Here is an 18,255-nt window from a genome sequence, read left to right on the forward strand (position 1 = left end):
GCTCCATGCTCAGCGGGGAGCATGCGACTCTCTCTCCCTCTGCTGTGCTCTCTCTCTCAAATAAATAAAATCTTTAAAAAAAAAAAAAAGATGAAGAGTGACTTTATCAGTCTGTGCTTTAAGAAGAGAATCTCAGTGAATTTCATGTATCTAGAGGAAGAGACGCTGTTAGACACTGTGTTGTGAACAGACACATAGTATCCAGAACTAAGGGATCACTCAGTCCATCTGGCTCCAAACCCCTTGTGGTTTATACTGCATCGTGCAGCCTCAACAAATTAATGTCCCCAATGTGGATTGACCATAACAGGTCATGGAGACAGACTGGAGTAGACAGAAGTCCGCTTGGCCATCCCTTATATGAACATGCATACCTTCCCTGGAATGTCCCGGACCCATAGTTCTAGAAGAGTCTGAACATCTCAGGTGAAATTAACGTAACAGCAGGACAACCCCACAGTGTTGCTGCCTCAGAGGTCCCTTTGATTTTTACTGAAGCATCTCGGTGTCTTGTTCCCCTTTCCTTTTGTTTCTTTAAAAAAAAAAAAAAAAAGATTTGTATTTATTGTTGAGAGAGAGAGAGCGCATGAGCACACGCAGGGGGGAGGGGCAGCGGGAGAGGCAGACTCCCCGCTGAGCAGGCAGCCCTGAATGGACTGAGCCACTCGGGTGCCCTTTTCCCCTTTGTTTCTGAAGCCCCAAATTTTCTTCCTGACATTCATTCATTTTTCCCTTTGTTATGCAACAAATATCAGACTAACCTTATCCCTCTCAGATTTATAGCAGTCTTTATTTTTCCCAGAGTCCAAAAACACAGAAAATCTTTTAAGCTTGTTGAGAGCATCATCATTCTCATTCTTGATGGGAGGGAATGAGGTCTACCTGGGCTTCTGGTATGCTTTCACTAAAGGCCGGAAGAGTTTTTAAGTCCTTTTAGCTGAATTGCCTCTTCTTGGTCCTCCCTTTGAAGCTCAAAGGAGGTAAAGTCATAATTAACATAAAAGGACAGACTCGTGCTTATTGAAAACAACCATCTGACCCTTCCGGAGAACTACCGAAATGGCCCAAATTACTCAAAGGCAAACATTTGCAAGAGTTTTAACAGGTTATTGCGACAGTTAGGCTGGAGAGTAGCTGCCGGCAGTGGACCCAAAGACATAGACTTGAGAGATGTCCGCAGGACTGAGTGACAGATCAGCTGCCGTTTTGGCAGAAGTGAATCGAGGATGGTTGAGTCTTCAACTAGAGCCTTGAGAGTACAGACCTGAGACACTTGCAAGAGAGAACAGTATTGAGAGAAGAAGATTATCCTTTGAGAGATATAGAGATATTCCCAGTAGGTAGCTCTGTTGCTGTTGGAGTTGAACGGATAGCTCTGGAGCATCAGAGAGATGAATCAGGGTCCCCGACATCAGCATGTGGCGCTCATCACCTTACAGGTATTGATTGAAGAAACAGCAGCGAATGAAACATTGCAGGGAGAGCACAGAGAAGAGACAAGGGTTGAAAACCAAAGCTGGAGGCACAGGGGCATGTGAGCTAGGCCGAGAAAAGGGAGCAAATATCACTAAAGAAGCACCATAGTGTCACTGGAGAACGGCGTGCTGAAGAGTATTACGTACTGCTGAGCACTGGAGATGGGTTTTTTTTTTTTTTTCACGAGGAGGGAGAACTGAGAATGTTAGTTAAAGAGGAAAAGGAACTCCACGAAAAGGAGAGATTGAATACAGGCAATGAAGTGTTAATTTTTTGGAGCAGATCCTTCGGGGCCAAAGCAGCCGAAGACTTAGCACTTACCTGGGACAGAAAAAAAGGCAAGCAAGGTAGTTGAGAAAAAAGATCAGGAATCAGCCTCACGTAGACTTATCTGAATTTTAGTTGTGCTAATTTGGGGGAGGGAAAAAAATCTTATGACTTCTGTGAGTCTCAGTCACTTTCTAAAGTAGTGATAAAGGGGCGCCTGGGTGGCTCAGTGGGTTAAGCCGCTGCCTTCGGCTCAGGTCATGATCTCGGGGTCCTGGGATCGAGTCCCGCATCAGGCTCTCTGCTCAGCGGGGAGCCTGCTTCCTCCTCTCTCTCTGCCTGCTTCTCTATCTACTTGTGATTTCTCTCTGTCAAATAAATAAATAAAATCTTTAAAAAAAAATTAAAAAAATAAAGTAGTGATAAAGATGACTCCTTTTCAGGGCATTGAACTGTTGCCATAATGCGGGTTGGGCTTCTGGCACGTGCTCTCTAGACATACCCTCCTGAGGACATACCCCCTGACCCTGGGTCTCCCTGCTCTGACTACTAAGTCTTAAGTAGCTTCTTCTCTCCCTCTGGTCCCCTGTCTCATCACTCCGCTTTATTTTCTTCAGAGCACGTATTCCTATCTGGTATGACCTTGTCTGCATGTCTTTTTCTTTTTTTTATTTATTGATTGATTTTTGTCTGTGCATGTAACAGATTTTACCTTTTAGAACATAGTGATGGTAAGAACAGAGACTCATACTCAATCAGAGTTCTGTTTCCTGCCCCAAGGACAATTGGGCACGTGGTAACTGTTCAGTAAATATTTGATAAAACTATTAATAACGGTAGTTATTTTTAGTGTGTGATTGGAAGTGAGAGAAGAGAAGAGAGTCAGCTACCTACTGGGAGTAAAAGGAATACAGAATATTGGCTGAGAATCCAAGTAGGGGTATATTTGGAGCTTTTAGCTCTGTAAGAGGTGAGTCATGGAGAGCACTGTTTCCTCTTGTTCATTTCAGAATGCTTTTATGTCCAGCCCAAATTACCTAGACATGTTTGCCTTCCATAAACCAAGTCTCTTTCTCTCTTTAAAAATCGTACTTGGGGGGCACCTGGGTGGCTCAGTAGGTTAAAGCCTCTGCCTTTGGCTCAGGTCATGATCTCAGGGTCCTGGGATCGAGCCCCATAGTGGGCTCTCTGCTCAGCAGGGAGCCTGCTTCCTCCTCTCTCTCTCTGCCTGCCTCTCTGCCTACTTGTGATCTGTCTGTCTCTGTCAAGTAAATAAATAAAATCTTTAAAAAAAAAATCGTACTTGGGTATCATTTATTTTCATCTATATGAATAATGGTATTCATGATGGCTAACAATTTTACACTTGCAAGGGCCAGCACTATTAAGCATATAAGCATAGAGTCACGTATATGAGTTCATTTATTCCTCTCAACAATCCTGTAAGGACAGTGCTATAATTAGCCCATTTCACAGATGAGAAGACTGAAGCATAGAGGCAAATAACACGCTCAAGCTCACATAGCCAAGATCGATCACAGGTAGCCTGGCTGCAGAGCACATGCTCTTACGCACTCAGCCTAGTGTCTCTCAAGACCTAATCCACCCATCGAGAAGAAAAATGAGTGTTGCTTTGTTGAAGCCAGACAAAGCTGTTCATCAGCTAGTCAGACAAAGCAGGTCAGACTGTCCTGCCAGGGAAATGTCCCGGGAGAAATTGTCCTGTCCGGGAACAAACCTGGAAGGAATTTTCCTTTCAAGGAAAGGAATACTTGACTTGATTTTACCTTTTCCCCCTCTCACATTATTGGCAACCCCTTCTAATTTAAGGTCATCTGAAAATTGAATTCATGTTCTGTTTACCCCTTCTTTCAGGTAATTTAATAAAAGCTCAGGGCTCAACCCTGAACACCTCACAGATGATCTACACACATTCTAATAGATTGGCTCACGCGGTAAAAGGATATTTGGTTTTACATAGGTTTGTATTATGTTGTGTCAAATATGTGACTTTTTAGGATATTTATCCTTACACACCCAAAACACTGGGTATCTTTTCATTTCTTATTCAGTTTTTCCAGTGATCTGTTCTAGCGTCTCTTTCTTTTTCCCAGTATTTTTTAGAATACCATCATATTGATCGTCAAGAAATCCTTATTTATGGTAAATTTAGAACCCAGTTCCTCATTTCCTTAAAATTTACATGAGGAAGATTATGAAAGGAAGTGAGGTTGCTAAGTCCTCTTTCTCAATATACTCACACACCAATTTCTTAAATTCAGGGATAGCGAACCACTGTCAGTTATTCGAAAACCAGCTGTTTTGTGCAGAGTAACAGTGCTGTGGTCTGTGGGTCTGTGGAAGTGTAGCAAGATGGTGAACACGACTGGCTCTGGAGCCACACTGCCTAAGTTTTCATCCTTTGCTGCATCTATTACCTGTGTGACCTTGGGCAAATTACTTGACTTCTCTGGGCCTCAACTTCATTGATGTAAAACAGAGATGGTATCTCTAAAGTAGTTGCAAGGATTACTTGAATGAATATAAAGTATTTAGTGCAGTGTCTGGAATCTGGAAAGCTCTGTATAATGTTAGCTGTTGGTTTTGGTTGTTGTTGTCATTTTTACTTAGGGAAAAAAATCACTTTCCTTGTCACAAAGAGTTGTAAAAATGCTTTCTTAACAAATACTATTTTAGTTCATCTTGACAGATTCAAGTGGTTCATTCAGTATGATGTGTTTTTAGTTCATTCTGTACATAATTTATTGATTGTTAAAATTTGTGATTAATTTGTAGTCAGATTCTGGGAGTTTCTCTGTGTCTCTCATCGGTTTTAGTAGATGACATTGAAAAACAATCTAAATAAAGATGTCTTCAGTATTTTTCTTAGCTTTCAAGAGTCAAATGACTCAGTGTTTTCCTTAGACTAGAATATTTTAAAACTCTTACTTAATTTTAAGGAAGTTATTTTATTTATGTGTAAATATAGGGAAAGGCAGACATAACAACTGGTGGTGAGTAAATACCTCCAGGTGTATTAAGCCGCCTTTACCCTCCTCAAAAATGTGCATACTGCCATCTGCTGGAGAAAGTTTTGCACATTGAGGCAGTATTTTTGAAAAATTTAAGCATCAAAATGATTTTCCCCCATAGTTTTTTAAAATAGATATCATGTAAATTACATCTTTCATTCAATTGAGATTTCAAGTGTGAGAGACTTCAAGTCCCTTTTAGGTGAAAACTAAGAAGGAGGCAGTTATATTTCTTGTTCTATTCATGTAGATTATGAAAATGCATCTGGAAGGCTTTCAAATCTTTTCCAGGGATAGATGGAAGGTTGCTTAAGTTCTTTGTGTGTTTTTCTGAGGGCAGTTGTGGGGCATTTTGCTAGATCTGGACAACAACCCTTTGAAGCAGACAAAGCAAGTCCAACCATAATTGGCCAATGAGAAAACAGAGGGCCCGGGGAGGTTAAGTGATCAGCCCAAGGTCACTCCAGTCTTTCTGGCATGTCTGGGTCAGAATCCAGGTCTTTGAATATCTTATCCTATGCTGCTGATTATTTCTTGAACTTACCATATCCTGTAGGCCTCTGAGTAGAAAACATTGTATCCTATTATTAATAAGGCTAGCGAAATGAAAAACAGCTAAATTCCTAAGTACATTTTAAAGTGAATAATGTATTTTTTAAACTTTGAAAAGCAAAATAGTAAGTGATATCCAACGCTTTGCATTGACACCTAATGTGTGTTGTTTTGCCATATTGAAGGAATACTTTCTGCTCTGCGTACATACTATTGCCTTATTTTTAGTGATTTCTACCCATAATAATTTATGCATGTCCTATGACAGTTTCACAAATGTGTGCTGACCCAGGAGGTTCCCTGCTTGATTTTTTATTTGGTTTCTGTTGGCATATCCTGCTATCTAATTAGCCTGACATCATAGTGACTTTGATTAAACAGTACTTTTCATCTGGTAAATGGTATCTTTGAGTTTTAAAAAAGTAGCCTTCTACTCCATCATTTTATAATGTAATATTACCATGGGGAACCTAAATTTTGTCCTTTAGACTTCCTTGATATTGTAGTGATTTTAAAACTTCCCGAGTACAGATGAATTTACTGATTTAGGGTGATTATAGCTTCTACTAACTCTAGTATCATAAGCTGTTGGCCAATGTTGCCACCTTTCCTCCATGTGCAAGTCTAAGATTTTCTGATAGAAGTGTCTCCTGCCTTTTCACTATAGGGGTCACTGCTGATCTGTGTCCCCTCCTTCTGTCATCTCTGCTCTAGACATTTTTTTTTAACCGAACTACTTTAGTTTAAAATGATATCATTCCCCTATTCTGTGTATTTACTAGCATTACTTTCAGTCTTTTTTTCTTTTTTTAGCATCGAATGCATTTACATTTCGCTTACATAAAGCTGAGTACGGGAGTTGCTAATTCAGAACAGCTGACTTACACGAAGTCTCTTGGAATGTCCCTGAGTCTCTGGATGAATGTGTTAGTAACATGCCTGGCTTCAGACTTTTTGCTTGCATTGGAATTATAATGTTGGGAATTTCTTATCAGATAATTATTCCAGAAGAGGAAGGAGATTCAGTCTTCAATTGGGCAGGTGTGGAGTAAGATAAGAGAATGTGACCGTGACCGAAAAGGTCATAAGAAATCACAGCTTTTTTGTCCAGCTTTCAGTCTTTTCTTATATTGACCTAGAATTTACCCTTCTCAGTTGGAACCCATGGTTTTTGTTTACTTCCTATAGATATATGGAATAAATTGAAGCTAGTAAGTCTTTTCCATATGGCCGCTAGTAAGTCTTCTTTCCCGGTTTTTCTTTTCTGTTTGTTCTATTCTACTATTCCGTAATGTCCCGCCCCTCTTCTCACTCACAGATTTTTGGGGCACGCGGTTTGCATGAGTTCAATCTTCTAATTCTCGCACCAGCCCAGTCTGGTAGTATTCCTGTGTCCCTCTGACTGAGGTGAAGAATGATGGAGACCAGACGACAATGAGGGTTTGAACCAAGAGGTCAACTGAGAAAATTGGTGTCAGGCTCTAGGCCACTGTGTCTCCCCTTCTTTATGTGACACATTTTCGAGGTTTCTTGCTTTTTGCTCTTCTCTGGGTATATACGTATTTGTCAACTTCTCTTTCATAAGACATTGTAGATAAAATGTACTCAATACTTCAGGGATACCCTGGCCTCCCAAAGCGATGGCTTCCTTCTGGGCTGCCTGTCTGCACATTACAGAGGTGTTTTGTTTTGTTTTGTTTTGTTTTTTTAACTTGGCTTCCCTCAAACAAGTATGAGATTGGGTCTTGCCATCCTCTATGTGTACGTGCGTTTGTAAACTCTATGTGTGTGTGTGTGTAAATGCATTTTTCCACTTAAGAGGATTCTACATTTTCTCTTGTCAAACCATACTTTGTCTTCTTTAGTTTCTACTCATGTCTGCTCCCTTTTTTCTTTAACCTCCGTGTTTGCAGTCCTCTCTTTTATTCCGTACAAATTTAGTAAGGATGCCTTTAGTCTAGATTTCAGGCCATGATTTTTTAAGGTGTTCTCTGCGGTCCCATGAGTTCTTGAGATAGTTCCGTTGGGATTTCTTGCTCCCTTTTCTCGGTCAGTGTGGGACTTCGTAATTTTATGACTCATGAGTTTTGTGGGAGCTTTTTAGGACATGCCATCATTCTTAAGTTAGGTTTCTTTTTAAAGTCTCTCTTTATGAGATTATGGTTCTCTTTTCTCTGTAGGGTTTCCGTTTGCTGTGCCTACAGTCTTCTGGACCTCGAGTCGAACCGCAGTTAGTTTTCCACTTGTATTTTAGTTATTGTGACAAATGTTCAGTCCCTGTTCCTGAGAATAGCTAAGAAGTTTTGTGACCTAGTCAGATAACGCCATCTTTCCCATTCCTGCCGGCATTTGCCACCTTAATAAGCAACCTTCACACGCACTGATTTCCCACCAGCTTAATCAGAAAATACCACGACGGGCCACTTCAGATTCCTATCTGCCCACCACTGACCGTGCACTCATCTGTATAAATCTGTGGGGACTGTGACCTCTGAGGTTGCTTCAATTCTAATATCTATGATTTTAAGGTATAACAAATGATTTTTTGAAATTTCAACTGACTTCAAAAAATTAAATAATAAGGAGTGACTGAATTTAGCTTTTCTGAACTATAGCCAAGCGTGATATTTATTTAATGTGCACTTGTACGGTCCCCTTAGTAATTCAGATGTGAAAGGACTTCTAACACTATAGGACTTCTAACTACTCATCTACTGAGCTGCCCTATTGCTAGAGCACCGGGGGCGAGGGGAGGGGTCTGCCCACTCACTGGCCTGCAGATAAGCCACGACAGCTGCTGCACGCCAAGTCCATTTCCACGGGCTCTCCCAGCTGGACTTTGGGCAGCTTGTGATGACCTGGGCACGAGACAAATGCCTCTTTCTGTTTTCCTCTACGTGACCGTGGCTCTGCCCAGCTAGCAGACTCTTGTCTGAGTCACCCACTCGTGGTTGCTTTCGATGACTACTATATGTGAGCTACAGCACACTGGTCTCTTTCTAACACAGCAATAGGTTAATGAAGCCCTTTGGAGGTATCTTCTCCATTTTTCAAGGTACGGTGGGGTTTACAGCATCAGTGATTCACATACCTGAGACTTGTTTCAGAGCTAATGGTCAGAGAGTTCAGCTTAAACCAAATTTTAAAAAAAAGGGACTTGACTCTAGCACTTGTCATCACATGATTGAGCCCTAAAATGTTGTCCATCTCATGAAATCGCTTGTCACCCTTCTTTTAGCAACGATCTGCTTTGTTTCCAGGTGAATGAAATTTACCACGATGAGTCCCTCGGAGTGCATATAAATGTGGTCCTGGTGCGCATGATAATGCTGGGGTACGCAAAGGTAAAATGCTTTTAAATATGTGGACTATGAACACGAAGGACCGAGCTAACAAACGGAAGACTGCATTTCTGTAGCTGTAGCGAACACGTCGCCCTGGTGTCTCACGTAGACCTAGCTGGTTACAAGTGAGGAGGAGAAACTGCCACAGCAAGCATTCATCTCCCGGTCTGAGCGGATAATGATTTTTGTGCTGACACCGTTTGCTTATGTGTCTAATGGAGTCACAGGTAGTGGTCCTGGCTCTAGGCGTGACCGTATGAATGAAAACAAATGCATATAATTGTGAAGAAAGAGAATTTCCTCAGTCTACCATTATCCTCAAATTCTCGAACCATTTATTTTTTTAAAACATCTCTGCTGCGTGCCTACTATGTGTCAGATGCTTTCTAGTGCTTTGAATATATCGGTGAAGAAAAGGAGCAAAGAGCCTTGCCCTCTCATGGTTTGTGAAAAACAGTATTTTACATGTCTATCATTCTACTTAAGAAAAGCCAAGTACAGAGTGGATACTCCCTTAGAAGAGCTCTATTCCTTCTGAAAACAAAAAGTTAGGTCAAAATGCACAGGTAGGAATTTCATGTAATGTAACGAACTTCAGCTGGCTTTAAAATAGCAGTAGATGGGTCCTTGTCCTTGGAAATAATTAAATGGATGACCTTGGTTTCTTCCTTTGAGAAAGTGCCTAACTTGGCAATTTTCTTGATATTTAAAATTACATGTCCCCCTCCCATAATTAATCCTCCTGATTATGAAATACTAAGGAAATTATGCCTTTAGCAAACAGGAAAAAAAATCCGTGTGTTTGCATTTCATTATGTATGTAACACCCACTTATCATTTTCTGATGAGAGTGTGTCACTGATCTTTACTTTATTCCCCAAGCCTGACCTACTTTGTGTCACGAACACTAAACACAAGTTGACTCCAGCTGGAGATGTTAACAGCCTTCAGTGGGTTGTTAGATGATTTGTTTGGAGAAGTATGTGATCAGCATATAATAAACCAGGCTCATTTTATTCAGAATGTAAACACCGATAATGACATTTGCTGAAATGTAACAGAACTCTCAGCCTGTCAGCCAACTAGGTACTAATGTAGGGCTCCAAATTCAATTTCTTATTCAATCAGAGCTACTCTGGAAAGTATGGATACTGAGTTTTTGAAGGATGGGCCCCTTTCCCTCTAAACTTTTAACTCCTGATCCTAATGTGGTAGTAGCAACATTCCAGGCAATGTCAGTCCGCCTCTTGTAAATACCAGATAAGAGTACATCTCTCTTCATTGCTCTGAGGTTAAGAAAAGGTTAGTTGCTTCTTTCAGTGTAAAGTTTATGTAATTGGGCCATTTCCTGAAATGAAGATTTGACCAGCTTTGCCAGCTCATTGAAGAACTTAAATACTTCACCTATGTTGCTCAATTCTGGGCAAATAAAAATAAAAATTTTAACCAAAGACCTTTAAGAACTCTGGATAAAAGTATCACAGCAGAATCTTTTCCTCTTTTTTCCCCCCCCATTCTTAATGTCTATAAAACTAAGAAATCTGAGCTGGATTAGGAAATGGACTCCTAGAGTTCTTACCCCAATGATTAACATTGAGTTGCCCAACGATAGCAAAGGTCAGCGCCACGTGTCCCCATAAACGTGCAGTCACCTGTCACACAGGTACCACTGGCCACTGTTCAGATTTCCTTCCTGGGCGTTTAGAATCCCCAAACAAGAATAGGCATATGCATAAGCCCTAAATGAGATTATCGAACCTCATTGAAATATTGCACTTCTTCAACACACTGTTTCCTCTTAGTCCATCAGCCTCATAGAAAGGGGAAACCCATCCAGAAGCTTGGAGAACGTGTGTCGCTGGGCTTGCCAACAACAAAAGTCTGATCCGAACCACCCCGAACACCATGATCATGCAATTTTCTTAACCAGGCAAGACTTCGGACCTGCTGGAATGCAAGGTATTTCTATTAACGTGCAGAAGAAAAACTTAAGGGCATGACGTTCCAAAAATAATCCTAAATCCAGGAGTCTGTTCAAATGGTCAGCTCCCTTCTATCCTTTTCCACCATGCATCAGCCAGACACACACTGTCTTTCTATTGCTTCCAGTGACTTCTGTGGAATTCACGATGTTAAATGCCACTTAAATGGTATAATAAATTATACTTGCCTTTAAAATAATGACTGTGCATTTGGGGTGTGGAGGGGATCCTGTCAAATGCGACGTGATTTCCACTAACCTCTTGGGAAGGGAACGGAGATGCCATGAGAAATGATTGCTGCCAAAGAGCTTTCTTCCAAAGTCAGCTTACATTTATCTAATAAATTCCGACGTAGACTTTGGAAAAAAGTAGACGGATGAGTTTCTTTTCAACACTGATGGAATTTCTGGCTCTTTTTATCAGTACCATCGTAGGAAGGACCATTCACTAAAAACAGAAAGACGGGGCTTTGTTGGTGGGCAGAACAGAATGGTAACCCCAGGCAGTTCCTTCTCTTAGGGACAGAGAAAACGCAGACCCAATGAATCTTTTTAGAGAGCATTACCTGTGTGTGGCTTTCCCAAGAGAATGTGGCCTAATGCTAGCAGCGAAATAATACTGCCTCTGTTTCCTGAAAAGCTTTTTTTTTTCTTCCCCCCCTAGGCAAAGGTCCAGTAGTAGCTCTTAATGGGCTTTCTCATAAAATGAAAATAAAAGTAATTGTTATTCTCTACAGGATATGCTCCGGTCACAGGCATGTGCCATCCAGTGAGAAGTTGTACCCTGAATCATGAGGATGGTTTTTCATCTGCTTTTGTAGTAGCCCATGAGACTGGCCATGTGTAAGTCACTGTTGACAGCTATAAAGCGAAAAAAAAAAGGTCTTTTCTTTCCCGCTTCTCTCAGTATTGTTCACACTTTGGGCAGAGTACATGCCAGCATGCAACTCTCGTTCCTTGCCAAGTGTGAGGAGCTGAAAACAGGGAAGAGGTCATGTGCTGAAACTAAATAAGTGACTCTGGCTGGCGGAGACCCCCCCCCCCCACGCCCGCGCTTTTCACAGCGACGGGACAAGGAAGACATTTCTGTCCATTTGTTCTCTATTTCACAGTCTCTGGGACTCCTCCGCCAAAGCCACATTAATTTGCAAAACGCACAGTCCCCTGAACGGGTTTCCAAGAGTAAAATCAAGCACCATCCATGGCCCCTCTGGTTCTCACCCGTGAGGTCTCACTTCCGTTGCAGGCTGGGAATGGAGCACGACGGACAAGGCAACAGGTGTGGCGATGAGACCGCGATGGGGAGCGTCATGGCGCCCTTGGTGCAGGCCGCGTTTCATCGCTACCACTGGTCCCGGTGCAGCGGCCAAGAGCTGAAGAGATACATCCAGTAGGTCCTCTTCTGTGTGTCCCCAGAGTGTTTCTGTCGTAGCCTAACACAGACATGAAACTGACAGTTAGGATTTGACCTTAACCAAACTCCCAGTGAATGAGAATGGTCACTCATGATAAACATTTTCTTAGGACTCAGAGCTTTTTGGCACCATAATCCCATAATGTAATCACAGTATTTTAAGCCATAAGCCTAGAATTTAAGAGGATTTTTAACTCTGGTCTCCTTTTAGTAAATCTATGGTGGTCAAACTTGAGTTAGGGACTAAGAGAGCGAGGACGGTCATGCGGCGCCCGCAGAGAGTGCCACGTATGCCCTGTAGGGTGGGGGCTGGGATCTGTGCCATCCCACCACGTGGGGGTCCCCTGGGGGCCATGAATAAGGCTGTCACAATTCTACTGTATTCCTGAGTCATGTTTGGCTTCTTTTTTGGGATGAATAAGGATGATGGGTCTTTTTCTGAATGGAAGTGAAACCAGAAACCTTAAAAGGTAGGACTCTGTGATCTTGCTGTATGACTGGATGAAACTCCAGAGTCTGTAACCTAAGCACAGTTTTTCGTTAGGATGGGATTAAAAAAAAAAATTTAATGACATGAAATACTTTCCTTTTTATAGTTCCTACGACTGTCTCCTCGATGACCCTTTTGAACATGACTGGCCCAAACTCCCAGAACTTCCTGGAATCAACTACTCTATGGATGAACAATGTCGTTTTGACTTTGGGGTTGGTTATAAAATGTGCACTGCGGTACGTCACTCACAGTCAGTTGAGATTTTGCATCTTGAAATCTGTTTGCTTCACTCCTGCTTGGTGAGCTTCGTAGGCTCACGGGTCAAGCAGAAGACTATCTACCCATGATTTTGTGTTTGATGTGTCACTGTGCGCTGAGGCTAAGAGCTTCAAATATATCACCCTGTTTAATCCTTGGGGCCGACTAGATGGGAATTGGTATATTTTAATTTTATAGACGAAAAAACCAAGACTTACAGAGATTAAGCCCAACTTGCTCAAATCACGCATCTGGTAAACAGGGCAGCTCGACATCGAGCCTGAGATGGTCAGGCTCTAAGGCTTTATGCTCTGTCACTCCCTTAGTTTTTGTGACCTTCAGAGATGACGTCTAAGCCTTCAGTTGATTGTTTTTCACTAGTCTGTTGGCTGGATTTCATGTATCTGTGACCATAGGGAGGGTCGTCATGGTATATTCTCACGTGAAAATCCTATGGTATGGCCGGAAGGTCAGGGATATGGGCTTTCTCCTGAGGCTCGGTGGGCGATCAGAACGTGGGTCTCATACTTACTAAGTATATGACTTTAAGCACTTTATTCAATCTCTCTTAGTTTCCTTGGGTATAAAAATGTGGATAATGATAGCATTTATCTCATAGATTTGGTATCAGGGTTAAACCTGATGCTGTAATTACAGCGCTGAGCCCAATGCAGGCACATGGTGATGGGGTCCGGGATAGCCCATCCCCCACGTGGCTGTGCACATTAGAGCTGTATCGCACCAAACTTCGATATCAAGCTTTAGTAGTTCAGAAGAAGAAAAGGAAGAAAGGAGGGGTTTTCATGTGTTGGAGCAAGCCTTACGTGTAAGAGCAGAGAAAGTAGCTATCTCAAGGTACTGAGAAGAAGTTGATGTGCTGTTTGGAATCTTCCGTGTGGGGCTATCTCCAGCCATTCGGTCGGTGTGTAAGGGACAGGCTGTCAGTCCTTTATTGCCTGCGTCAATGCTTTAAGACCTGAGAATTCTAAAGCTTTGCCCCAATGTCACGGAAAAGTACAATTTCTAGATTAAGTAATAGGAATTAGAACAACAACAATAAAGGAAAAAACAAAAAACCCAGGTCCAAAATGAGTACAATTAAAAAATAATAATAATAAAAGCTCTGTCCATGAGGCTGTATATGGGTAGTAAGTACAGTGAAAAATCAACACGTGAATAAACCAGCGTTTGATTTTTTTCAAATCTAGAGAATGGTAAGACATTTTTAGTTACAAAGACATCAGACAAGTGAAGACCATACACAAATATGTGGCTTACACATCCATTTGGATATTATAATGTGGTGTTTTAGGAAAACAAAAAGAATTCTCGTGTGTAAGAGTGCTGCAATTCTAGTCTGGCTGGTATTATCTCACTTATAAGCATAACTAATGCCTTACTTATAACTCAGATTCTCAGTCATGGATTGTTTTGAGTATTAAATATATGGAAAATATGTTCTCAACTACATGAATGCATTATGAGGTTTTGTTACACCTAGAACACCTCATCTCACATAGCAAGCCTTATAAATATTTTCTGCTTCTAGTCAGCTCAGTATTATTTACACTCTAACTAGTTCATAACTAGTTATTTATAATCAGACTAGTCAGCTTAGTATTATTTACAATACAATTATTTACAAGAGAAGCTGTTTTAATAACTTGAGAGCTTCAAAACTATCTTAATAAGTTTTCACATTTAAAATGGTCATTATATTTACAGATTCTTTAAAATTCCCATACTGTCTATTTGAAAACCATGAAACAGAAATGGTATACAGAAATGTTGAAGACAACCGGAGAATCGCTAATTATTATTTATCATTGATAATTTAGAAAAGAAGAATACAAGTATCCTTTCCTTGGAATTAATTTGGAATTAATACTTGGGCAGGATTTTTTTTTCTTATCATGCCACAGCTGTTACTACTAATTTAAAATTAAAATACTCAAGGGACATGACATGAAGAAAGTGTCCACAAGATGCCGTCGGACACAGGTTGGTAGGACATGCCATCTCTCTTTCATTGAGATCCTGATTCTCTCTCTTACAGTTCCGAACATTTGACCCATGTAAACAACTGTGGTGTAGCCATCCCGATAACCCCTACTTCTGTAAGACAAAAAAGGGACCCCCACTTGATGGGACCGAATGTGCTACGGGAAAAGTGAGTATATCTATTTATACAGTGAAGATTTGAGATAGGTTTCCTCATAAGTGTCTTTAGAAGCCTGGAAAATTAGGACCCTGGCTGTCATCATTCTTGTACCAACCACGGTGTCTGGGATTTCATTACAGTAACGCACCAGCATTGTTTCCTAGGGCTTCCATGGCAAATTACCACAATCTTGGTGGCTGAAGACCACAGAAAGGATATTTTCTCATAGTTCCAGGAGCCAGAAGTCCAAAATCAGTTTCACTGAGCCAAATTCGATGTGGGGACTGGGCCATTCTGTCTCCAGAGGCTCGAGGGGAGGATCTGTTCCTGCGTCTTCCAGCGTCTGAGGGCTGCCCGCATTCCTTGACTTGTGACTGCATCATTCCGGTCTCTGCTTCCGTGGCCACATGGTTTCCTTCTCTTCTGTGTGCAGATCTCCCTCTGCCCCTCTCTTCTAAGAACACATGTGCTATGCTGGCAGTGAGGGCCTGCCTGCGTAATTCAGGATAACCTCTCCAGCTCAACATCCTTAACCAAATCCCATCTGCAAAGAGCCGTTTTCCAGATATGGGCGTTTACAGACTTGGGGGATTAGGACGTCTTTGAGACCACCGTTCAGCTACTCCTGATAGAATAGGAAGCAACAGCTCAGGGGAGTATCTGGGCCCCTACTGATGGGATTTGATTTACTTGCTGGCATCCCACTCCTTGTGAAAGTTGTCCAGAAATAAAGTATCATGTGAATTTATAAAGAGGATTTGGCCTTGCTCCTTGGGGAAAGATGCCCAGAGGTTTTAAATCTCGAATTGTGTAGTCAAGATTGAATGCTCAGAAACTGGCCAGGGGCCAGGCTACACTACTCATAAGGGGAAAGATCACCAAACCCAAAACAAAGCCGTGTTAAGAACTCAAGTTGAAGAGCCTTGACTAGTTTGGAAATAAGATATTGTAGAAAGGACCAAAAGCTGGCAAGGAAAATTTATATAGCTTTAAATTCTTTTAAAGCCATTTAAAGCTCTATTTGTGTGTGAACTGTATTTGCTCTGATGATGCTAATAATAATAACAGTAAATAAATCTGCCATTATTGGTGTTTAAACTTTGTTAGGTATTATGCTAAACAGATTACAGAAAGTGTGTTGCTTTGGAAAAATTCAGTGTTACAAACTTCTGACTGAAAAAAAAAAAAAACAAGAGCGACAATGAATTGATTCATTTTTTGCTTTATGAAATCTGTATCCTGTAAATCAACTCTGAACATCCAACTTCTCTAAACACATTTGTGTTATATTTGAATTCACCAAATTTGAGTTTTAAGAAACATTTTTATTGTAGGTAGGACCAAAAAAGCAAGTCAGAATGTTGAGCGGAACTGCTACTTGTTGAGCACCCGCCGTATGCTGGGTACCGTAAGCCAGGTGTCCCTGTAGTAACCGCCCTCCAGAGTTCCCACTAACTTGCCGGTCCGTTGGTCTCATCCTCTGCACGATCATTTCTGGGCCCTGATATGCTTCATCTAAAATGTAAAGATAACAAGTGCCCTATCTCTCAGCATCACTGTGAATGAAAATTTTGAAATATATCTAAGTGTTTTGAACACTGTGCATGTTTTAGATAAGTTAAATCATTCCGGAGGACGATGTTACACTTAAAAAGACCCTGATGATCTAGTTAATGAGGGATAAAGGGTAGAGCCATGCCTACTATGCAAGTTAGGTCCGCAGATCATTCTTACTGGTTTTGTTTGATTAGTCATTTAAGAATTTGTCTGCATGAGTGAATTTGTTTTTCATTTTATACTTAAAAGTGCAAGTCTAAATTGTCCTAGTTAGGGTACCTTATAGTTTTAATTGTGCTAGGCTAATTTTAAATGCATTTTTACCTGCGGGGAGAGAAGAAAGAAAGGCCTTTAACTGGTGTAGTTGTATAATACTTTGAGCGTTAGCTTATGCCTGATTCTCATACTTGCCTTTTGTCATCTTCCTAAGTGGTGCTATAAGGGCCACTGCATGTGGAAAAATGCTAATCAACAAAAACAAGATGGCAACTGGGGATCTTGGACCAAATTTGGCTCTTGTTCCCGGACGTGCGGAATCGGGGTCCGTTTCAGAACGCGCCAGTGTAATAATCCCGCGTGAGTAAACTCCTGTAATTCAGTTATTTTTGGAGAGATGAGAAAATGCTCCGGTAGTATGTTATCAGTATTCTGCTTCATGAAGTACATGTCAAATCCCAAACATGAACACCAGGGGTTTAAGTGTCTGTTTTGGGTAAATCTCTATTCATCAATCCCGTAAAGCGTCGTCACTGGCGAAGACGAGGCTCCAGTGAAAATTCGAGATCTGGGAAGCATTGCCGTGTAGAAGTCTTCAGGAGCTAGGCAGGGCCCCGAGGCTGGAGGGCCACTGCAGAAGCCCCGGTGTCAGCTGGTCAACCTGGGAGCAGCTCCAGCCAGGGGCTCACCCCCTCCAGGGTTAGGAGAGCAACACAGCTGAGCAGGACCACAGAAGGATGGCAAAAGAAGCCCGAGGCACTGGGGGAACAGCTCCCTAGTCCCCCCCGTCAGACTAAATACAACAAGTCCCTCTCATGTGCTCAGCAAACCTGAGGGCCTTCTTTCTGGTCTAGGGTTTACCAAGTAAGAAAAGTGCTTTCTTCAGCCTCTGGTAGCAGGATGGCTCTGGGAAAGTTTCTCATCAAGTATATCAAATGTCCCATAGCTGTTTTCACGGGAAAAGATGCCGATAGTAGTAGTGGAAGTAACAAAAACAAAGAAAATTATAGTAAGAGTGGCTCAGGTTCGCTATGAGCCCTGCTCTGTCACAAGTATGTTCCATGTGTTCCCTTGGGAAGTCCTCTCCATTGTTCTGTAAGGAAGGTGGGATTATTCTCCGCATTCTGTGTAGGAGAAAGCTAAGACGTAGAGCTGTGATCCAATGTCTTTGGGTTCCATGGTATTATGCATGGGAGGAGATATAATTTTCCTCGGTCCGTATATGTAAGTTTTTAAAAATTTCTTTCTATACTTTCACTGTGCATTCAAAATATACTGTTGGAAATGCTGATTTAAGCTGAGTTTTTGGTCCCCGTCTCCCCACCCTATCCCAGACACGCACACAGGGAGAGGTGGTGCTTTTGGAAAGGGATGGAAATTAGGAGGAGTGAGTTCATTCCTTTAGTGCCCACAGCTCAGCCGTTCTGGCTTTCTGCCTTCGAGCGCTGTGTCTGCAAGCTGCAACTGCTGGCCCAGAGCCAAGGGGCCTTTTTCAATGTTGTCT

General features: G+C 41.7%; 1 protein-coding gene across 4 annotated transcripts in view; it reads left to right on the forward strand.

Annotated features, from left to right (window-relative positions):
- Positions 1–18,255, forward strand: part of ADAMTS3 (ADAM metallopeptidase with thrombospondin type 1 motif 3) — a 249,223-nt gene that overhangs the window by 197,651 nt on the left and 33,317 nt on the right. For all 4 annotated transcript variants that reach the window (XM_082727729.1, XM_082727728.1, XM_082727726.1 and 1 more), the window contains exons 6-12: positions 8,588–8,671; positions 10,474–10,630; positions 11,390–11,495; positions 11,899–12,042; positions 12,663–12,795; positions 14,874–14,987; positions 16,966–17,111. In XM_082727729.1, the coding sequence (XP_082583855.1) occupies positions 8,588–8,671; positions 10,474–10,630; positions 11,390–11,495; positions 11,899–12,042; positions 12,663–12,795; positions 14,874–14,987; positions 16,966–17,111 (884 nt within the window). The remainder of the gene's footprint in view (positions 1–8,587; positions 8,672–10,473; positions 10,631–11,389; positions 11,496–11,898; positions 12,043–12,662; positions 12,796–14,873; positions 14,988–16,965; positions 17,112–18,255) is intronic.

This window comes from Mustela nivalis (genome assembly GCF_964662115.1).
Source record: "Mustela nivalis genome assembly, chromosome: 4".
Lineage (NCBI taxonomy): Eukaryota > Metazoa > Chordata > Mammalia > Carnivora > Mustelidae > Mustela > Mustela nivalis.